The following is a 7,578-nucleotide window of genomic DNA, read 5'->3' as shown; positions in this document are numbered from 1 at the left end:
AAAAAAAAAAAAAAAAGCAGTGACCAGACATCCCAGACCAAGGACGCTATGTAGGCAAAAACAGGTCCTGACAGCAACCACCCCTGCAGCAGACCCCTGGCAATTGTGACAGGTATCGCACAGCGACCTATATATGGTATCTGTGCAGCCTTAAATTACGCTTTTGGCCTCTACTATTGCAGCTACGTTTCAATGACCCCACAAAGCCATGCTATAGCTCTCTCCTTATCGATACATATTGGGGTATCACAAGATGCTAGGAGGGCAACGTCCCTGGCAGCTGGCATGGCATATATTCAGGAGTTAAACATGTCACCAAGGATATCTATACTATACTATAAAAGATAAGAAAAGCTCAGGTTCCCGGACTATAAGAATCAACTTCACCATCCCGTAGCTCGAGTACTGCAGGATAGGACAAGCATTAATACCAAAATGAAGCTTTCCCTCGCTGTCTCTCTTACAGCCCTTGTGGCCGCCGTCGTGGCCCAGCAAGTCCCGCCGTGCGTCGTACGTTGCTTGTCTCGTGCCGACTGGTCATATTCTTGTATACTGACGAAAAGGTTCAGGACGTGTGCTTTAACAAACAACAAGAATGCCCCGATGAATGGAACTTTGTATGTCTGTGTGAGAATGAGAAATTCCATATCGCAATGACACAGTGTATGCGTGGGGGTAATGGAGAGAGTGGAAAATGCTCTGAGGAGGATCAATCCAGTAGGTGTTCACATATCTTTCGCATAAAAGCGCTTCGAATGCTTGACTTTGGGCTAATTGTTTCGGTAGTTGCGCGGATACTCCTGGATGCTGCCTGTGGATTTTAGTCTGGGTGGTTTAATGGATCTGAAAATTGATGTGTGGTTGGAGATAGATGTATGCTATCACGATGTTAAAGAAGGCTAAGATGACGGACTATCTTAATATAGCCTTGCATGTTGAATCGTCTGCGTTCTATACATTCTAATCTATATGGAAGTCATGTATACAGAACTTAACAACATTGTCAAAAAAAGTCCGAGACGATGAGACCAGAAAACATTACATCAAGACAATTAACTTATCACCGCTCCCACTCATCATGTAGCTTCGCATCCATATTGATATAACCCTCCACCACCTCCAACCCGCGTCGTCTCTCCTCTTCAATCATCTCCCAAGTCCACTCACTCACATTCCACGACTCTGCATTTGCCTTCTTCTTCTCCTCCTCCTCCAACTTCGTCTCAGGAATATCACCCTCACTAACCTTTAGAACCTCCCTTACCAACGTCCCATCAACCCCAGCCGTAGCCGTAATGCCTTCCCCAACGGGCGTCCCAACCCCCGACCCCTCGACCGAACTATCTGGAACTACTAAGACATCCCCCTCCGGACGCTCCGGCAAAAACCCACTAGCCCTGAGGACCCTCTCCGGGGGAACCGTAAGCCGTCCCTTCTTAACCACATACTTGCTAACCGCCGTAGCAAAAAGCAATCTCTTCCCCCCGGCCTTCGCAGGCCGAAGAAAGAAACTCAAAACATACATCCACTTCTGATCCCACGCGATCACCTTGGTCTCAATCTCATAAAGCTCAAAGGGCTTAATCTCCCTCTTAAAAGAACAAAACACCGACCCAAGCGCAACGTACATATTCTTGTGCGCAGGCGGGTTCTTCCCCTCCCGCCGCGCAGCATCGCCGAGCTCGACATCGAGCTCCTTGCTCACGACTCTGAGCCCCGGCGTGTAGAGTCGCGTGACGAGCGCCGTCCGCGAGATGTCCAGGTCGGAGAAATATGTGCTGTTGGACTTGTGGAAGTTGTAGTCTGTTTCTAGAATAGGTGTGCGTGATGTAATGGCGTATGGCACGAACACTGGGTGCGTTGGCTTCCCCGTGTGTGTTACTAGTGCTTTGCCCCGTGGGAAATGGGGATCTCCGGGCTTGCGCCGGATGTTCCACCAGAGGTGGTGGAGAATGCGGAACTGTAGCGGGGGGGTTAGTTTAGGGTTTATTTTTTGTGGTTTGAGGTGGGTTTATGAGGGGGGTTTTTTTATTAGGGGTGGGGTGGGGTGTACTTATGTTCAATGGTTTGGAATGCATATACTTACGTGCCAGACAAGTGGGAGGTTTTTCAGATTGATCACTGCCAGAACTAGTGCTAGGGTTTTCCAGGTCATAATTGATGAGACTCCTGGAAGGAGGTCGTGGATTGTATCCGCGCGGAGGGACAGGCCCATGTTGGGGTAGAGCTTATTGTTGTGCTTATTCTTTTGTCTTTGATTTCTTTGTATATGTTGATCCCGCGGACCCGAGTGGATGTATAGAAAAAAAAGGAGTGCAGGGATGTGGAGGAGATCTCGATAAGGCTGAAGATTCGCCCCCGTTGGCAGTTGTACAAATGTCACCGCGACAAAATCAAGACCAAATCGTGTAACTAGTCACCACACGGATTTTTTAAAGGACTTAAATCTCCAAGATTACACATTTCAGCTCCGGCAGCAATCCGAGTCAGCCTGTTGAAACGTTGGGAAAATGAAAACCGAGGCATATATCACGTGCACGGTCCGAAGTATGGCTTATCTAATGTCGCAAGAATGGGCATCATTGACAGTCATAAGCAGTCATAAGTTGAGATGAAAACGGCCGACAACTTAAAATATGGCCATACAATTAGGTGGGCTCGAAACGCCATTGGCACAATTCAGTGGACTACTGGAAATAAAGAACGTCCAGCGCCCCAGTTGCTTGCAAGTCTCCGCCAACTCCTCCAGGTCGAACATCTCGCCGATCGGTAATCCCCAACCGGCAAGCATATGATGATGCAGATCAAACTCGGGGTTGAGGGGCGGGAAGACCTCGAAACTAACCGCATCGGATGCCACCGCTGCAAAGTGGTTATCCCACATAAACCGAAGTACATTCTCACTCTGCTCAAGCCCCGCATGCTTGGGCACCGTTTGCTGGCTGTATTCCTGCTTCTGGGCGTCGCTCATGGAGTACCAGGTCTTTGTGAGGCCCACGCGGAGAAAGAAGATGTCTCCTCGTTGGAACTCGATGTTACATTCGCGTGCGATGGCTAACACGTCGTCCAGAGGTACCACATGCTGGCTGAGTCCATTTACGGTAATGCCCTTCTTCTCGGCCCAGGATAAGTAGTCAATCAAGACGCCCCGACCAGCGATTCCCTTCTTAGCCCAGTACCCAATACCAATACGCGATGAGTTCGAGTCCTGAATTTCTTCTGCTGTAGTACCACCGTAGAATACGCGGCGAGCTTGATCCTCGGGCGTCGGGGCAGGTGCACTATGGTGTCGGAGTCCATCCCACTGGGACGATTGTTGTGGGTTGAAATGATACTCATCGTCGAACGCGATACCGGGAGCCACCCATTTGATGCGATGTTCGAAGGGCTTTCGGCGGAATCCTGCAAGCTAGTTAATGGACCGTCCCCGCCAAACTATGGAACCTTATCAATCGCAGCCACAGCAAAAGACTCTCCATGGCAGATGCCAGTAGTCCTCCTACCTGGTGTATCCAACTGTTCCAAGTCCCAGTTTAAACAAACTCTCAGCCCGGTTTGAATCTGTGTGCGCGCGGCGTCCGCTACAATCTCCGGAGTCAGGATGCGAAGCATGCCTAGTCCCTCTTCCGGAGATCCAGCGGCTGCCGGCCAGTATTGTCTCTTGTTGGGGAGATCTTCATATTTCTCAGGCAAATCATCGATTCCGGTTGTCATGGTGCTGGTGAAGAGGATGGTTGGCTGAAATGGATCGATCTAAAGGTCAACAGCTCTGCGGAAGCATGAAAGTACCCCTCTTAGATTTATAGCATTGCAGAAGTGGGGAAATTAAACTGATCGGACCATGTCCGAGAGCGATTAGTTAGACAAGTAAAGACTTTCGGATACAGTATGCATGCAATCTTGCTCATGGAAGAGAGGATCTCTGTTAAAAAAAAAAAAAAAAAACACCCCCATCTCAGTTATTTGCAGGCTCCTGATTTTAAGAGTTGACTGTGTAATTTCTACAGTATGGTGTATTCAAACAATGAAAGATACAGAAAACAGGAAAGGAAATAAGAATACAGCTTTACCCAGCTTACAAGTCATCCACATCTTGATCGGCAGCTGCAGCTTTACCCTGCTTATCGAGACGAGACATTTCGTGCTCCTCACCCCCACGTCCAGAGCCTCCCGGAGTTGACATTGCGATGGCTTGTCGCCCTGTGTCGGACGACTCGAGGAATTCACGTAGCCGCTTCTTACCCTCTGCTACGGCTTGGTTCGAGGCAGCCTCTGTCATTTTTATGATGGGGCCCCATAGGTTAAGCTGGTAGGTGATGTAAGCACCAACAGCACAGACAAACAGGAGGAAGAAATAGGCCGGGTTGCGGAGCACTGTTAATCCAGTTAGTCTTCAACGGATCATATAAGTAAAACAACTAAAGTAATACTCACCAGCAACGATTTCATTCCATCCAAGTGCGATAAGGAGGCCGTAGAAGTACAAGGGCACTTGGGTCATGCCTCCAATGGCGCTCCGTTTAGCCTCAACATACACTCCATCCGCGGCCTTCTTGAAGCGAACGGTGAGCTCCTGTCGCTTGGCATCACTGACAATAGTCATTTCTTCTTCCAAACTCTTGCCTTCTTCTTCGTCCACCCCGCCAATGGGAGCCAGGTCTTCCTCGTCAGCGGGGGTCGCGGAGCTAGGCGTGTGTCCGATCCAACAGTCCAGAGGGGGCGGGGCAGACGTCTCATCTAGCCGAAACTTGGAAAGAAGAGGGATGAGAGTCAAGGTTGATTCGCGAGCACGAGTGTATATCCCTTCGATATCATCGGTCGGGCGCCAGATCCGAGGAACACCAGCATCATCGTAGCGGAACTTATCCTCAAAGTTTTCGCGCAACTTCAACAGCAGGTTGCCTTCGATCATCTCTTCATCAATCTTAGCGCGCAGAACGCCCCAGGACTTCCTCCGCAGTCTCCAGAGTCCGACGTCCACTTCCTCCAAGCTGGCGTCGAAACTGCTAGCGCGGTCTGTGAATCGCCTCTCGGCATCCAGGACTGTCTCGACAAACACATTCCACACACGATCCCAGAATTTCTTTTCCGTTGGTTGATCTCCCTTCTCCGGTGCGCCACCACCAGCTCGTCCTGAGCCAAGAGCGTTGAACTCAAGTCCAACAGATTCCCCCAGTCGAGACTGAACCCATCGTTCTACCCGGCTGGCAAGACGTCTCATCTCGTCCCTTCTTAGGCGCGCACTGACTTCCGCAAGCTCCTTTTCATACAAGGCGAGCTCTTGCTTATAGTCACTCCAGGAAGTACCCTCCACCACGGTGGCACGGGCAACTTCCTCAAACTTGTCCACGGCCTTCTTAGCCTCTTCATTGACAATCTCTGCGAAATCGTAGCCGGTGCCCTTCTTCTGGCCGGACTTCACAGCGGCCGACACCGCTTCGCTGAAATCACTGATCCCCGATTTGTGCGCTGCATTGAGCTGGCCCTGGAAAAGGGCCTTCAAACGGGTATCAGCTTTGCTTTCAAGCTCTGCCCTTTTGCGCTGGTAGACGCCTTTGTGGTACCGACTAGCCTCAGTCTCAAAAGCCTTGACAGCCTTGGTGCGCGACGATCGCATCGCCGCTCCTAAACCTCCAAGAATTTCCGGTTCTCCAAGGCGAGCGGCTTGCGACTGTTTATCTTCGAAGGGGACGATAGCCTCATCGAAGGCAACCATCACTTCCCTCAAAATCTCGTCACACCTAAACTGTGCAAGCAACTCTTGTTGTGTAGGCAGATCTAGATCCTTGTTGTTGACGATTTGGTCCCAGATGCCTTCGGCGTATCTCGAAAAGCCATCCGCAGGGATACGTCGGTGATACTCCGGAAGGAAAACACCGCCATCTGAGAATTCGCCTTTCCGCGCATCTAGGCTAGGGTCCCTCTGGCCGTCGCGGAAACGAAGACTGAGCTTCTGTGTCTCTTCCACAAACTTCTCCGGCTGGTAGCCCTTGTGCGGCAGACCGTAGAACTGGAAGTCAAAGTAATCGTGTACGTTCGAGCTCTCCAGGCCAGCAGGCTTAGATATGGAATCCCAGAGACGAGCCATATCTTCCATTAAGGTCTTCTGCAAATTCTGGAGCGGTGTCATTCCCGAATAGTCACGAATGACGAAGAACAAAAGCGATCGGTGAGTGGTACTGGCGATTAAGGTTAGCATAAGAAGAATCCGGAGGCTGCGCTGGGGGGTCTGTACTTTTTATCCTTAAGGAACAACTGTAAGTTGACTTCGAAGACAGTCTTTAGGAGCCCCATATTCGCGCCCTGGTACAATCCGACCTGGTGTTCCCAGATATTCACAATAAGAACCTCACTGGTCGCCAGTGCGAAAAGGGCACTCTTGCGTTCAAAGTCCTGGTCTTCACCTCGCTCACGGCCGTCTGTACCTTCCACATCCATAACTAAGATGTTGCTAGCCATAGAGGAGCTCTCATTTTTATTTTTTGACAGCCAAATTCCCTTTGTCGTCTGCCGTCTCTCCAACTCTGACATGACGGAGAAATGCGTGCCGAAAAGGTGATTGAGGAGCGTAGATTTACCCGTCGACTGCGATCCGAAGACGGAAATAAGGTGGTAATTGAAGCCGGAGGGGGTAACATCTTCAAGGCTCAGGTACTGCGATAGATTCAGGCTAAGATTACCATTAGCTTTCGAAGCTATATTCGCCATTTATACACAGTCCGTGACGAGGCGCATCATGGCGCAACGTGTATGTGTATGTGCACGAGAAGTTATGATTGAGGCATAGATGAATTGCACCGAAGACAGGGGAAAGCATACTTGAATTCCTTGTTCTCATCTATTACTTGTACCCCATGCTCATATGCTGTAGTATCACTGGCAGAATTGCCAATGGAGGCGAAATGACCGTTCGTGGCCATGGTCAAATGCACCGTCTAGTGTAGGTAAATTCCACCGACTGTGGTTGCGAGAATTGGGTTGCTCTAAAGTAATAAACGCTGTGTTTGTTTTGCGGGTGATGTCGCACTTGGGGGGGCAAGTGGGAAGGACAACGTCAGGGTGTGGAGAGGGTGGCGAGTGTTGGGGGAGATGCCGTATGAGACGGGTGCAAAGCGTCAACTAAGTACATGTAGTATGAGATAAAAAGTAGATCACTCAGAAGTAAGGAGAATCACAAGACTTAAGTTGGTCCTGTGAGACAACGCCCGAGGGTCGGCTGGGTCTTGTGGATAGGGAGGTTGTCGGTTGGTCGTCCGGAGTACCCTTGACGCCTGAGCGGCCAGGCCACACCACCGAATCCACCGCGTGCCTAGGCGCTGCTGCTTCTGGTTTAGTGACGATCGATCCATCTATCATGTGGAACACACGACAGTCCCCTCTGCATACGGAGTACCCAAAACAACGGCCCACTCCTATTTACGGAGTACACATCGATTAAGGAGAGCTGGGAAAAAAAAAAAAAAAAAAAGTTAAAATTAAAATAAAATAAACCAAAAAAAGGGTACAATGCACTTTCTAGCCACCTCAACACACCCTTGCTATATGTTAATCTTAGAACATATTCCCGACCTCAGTCTA

At 49.9% G+C, this 7,578-nt stretch overlaps 3 protein-coding genes across 3 annotated transcripts; 1 reads left to right on the top strand and 2 right to left on the bottom strand.

Moving 5' to 3' along the window:
• Nucleotides 1-410: 410 nt before the first annotated feature.
• Nucleotides 411-909, top strand: BDV27DRAFT_137942 (uncharacterized protein). Its single transcript, XM_032069111.1, has 3 exons — nucleotides 411-510; nucleotides 570-717; nucleotides 787-909. The coding sequence occupies exons 1-3, from the start codon at nucleotides 436-438 to the stop codon at nucleotides 822-824; spliced, it is 261 nt and encodes an 86-aa protein (XP_031921395.1). The 5' UTR covers nucleotides 411-435; the 3' UTR covers nucleotides 825-909.
• A 151-nt stretch (nucleotides 910-1,060) lies between these two features.
• BDV27DRAFT_150571 (uncharacterized protein) lies at nucleotides 1,061-3,714 on the bottom strand (the record flags this gene model as incomplete). The annotated part of the gene is made up of 4 exons (XM_032071239.1): nucleotides 1,061-1,960; nucleotides 2,087-2,166; nucleotides 2,647-3,402; nucleotides 3,504-3,714. 4 exons carry the CDS (start codon nucleotides 3,712-3,714, stop codon nucleotides 1,061-1,063), a joined length of 1,947 nt encoding a protein of 648 aa, XP_031921394.1.
• A 208-nt stretch (nucleotides 3,715-3,922) lies between these two features.
• sey1 (dynamin-like GTPase SEY1) lies at nucleotides 3,923-7,210 on the bottom strand. Its single transcript, XM_032077374.1, has 4 exons — nucleotides 6,820-7,210; nucleotides 6,236-6,670; nucleotides 4,435-6,179; nucleotides 3,923-4,374 (listed from the first exon to the last, which is right to left on the bottom strand). The coding sequence occupies exons 1-4, from the start codon at nucleotides 6,918-6,920 to the stop codon at nucleotides 4,076-4,078; spliced, it is 2,580 nt and encodes an 859-aa protein (XP_031921393.1). The 5' UTR covers nucleotides 6,921-7,210; the 3' UTR covers nucleotides 3,923-4,075.
• Between the last annotated feature and the right edge of the window lie 368 nt (nucleotides 7,211-7,578).

The sequence above is a fragment of the Aspergillus caelatus genome, assembly GCF_009193585.1.
Source record: "Aspergillus caelatus strain CBS 763.97 unplaced genomic scaffold BDV27scaffold_344, whole genome shotgun sequence".
Taxonomy (NCBI): Eukaryota; Fungi; Ascomycota; class Eurotiomycetes; order Eurotiales; family Aspergillaceae; genus Aspergillus; species Aspergillus caelatus.
The sequence above is the reverse complement of the archived record's forward strand: the minus strand, read 5'-3'. Positions and strand labels throughout refer to the sequence as shown.

Excerpts from the sequence above, each read along its gene's own strand:
- BDV27DRAFT_137942 (XM_032069111.1), top strand. The coding sequence starts at position 436 with ATGAAGCTTTCCCTCGCTGTCTCTCTTACAGCCCTTGTGGCCGCCGTC. Across the intron at positions 511-569 it reads AGCAAGTCCCGCCGTGCGTC|GACGTGTGCTTTAACAAACA; the intron begins GTACGTTGCTTG and ends GAAAAGGTTCAG. Across the intron at positions 718-786 it reads CTCTGAGGAGGATCAATCCA|TTGCGCGGATACTCCTGGAT; the intron begins GTAGGTGTTCAC and ends TTGTTTCGGTAG.
- sey1 (XM_032077374.1), bottom strand. The coding sequence starts at position 6,920 with ATGGCCACGAACGGTCATTTCGCCTCCATTGGCAATTCTGCCAGTGAT. Across the intron at positions 6,671-6,819 it reads GATGAGAACAAGGAATTCAA|CCTGAATCTATCGCAGTACC; the intron begins GTATGCTTTCCC and ends TGGTAATCTTAG. Across the intron at positions 4,375-4,434 it reads ATGGAATGAAATCGTTGCTG|TGCTCCGCAACCCGGCCTAT; the intron begins GTGAGTATTACT and ends CTGGATTAACAG.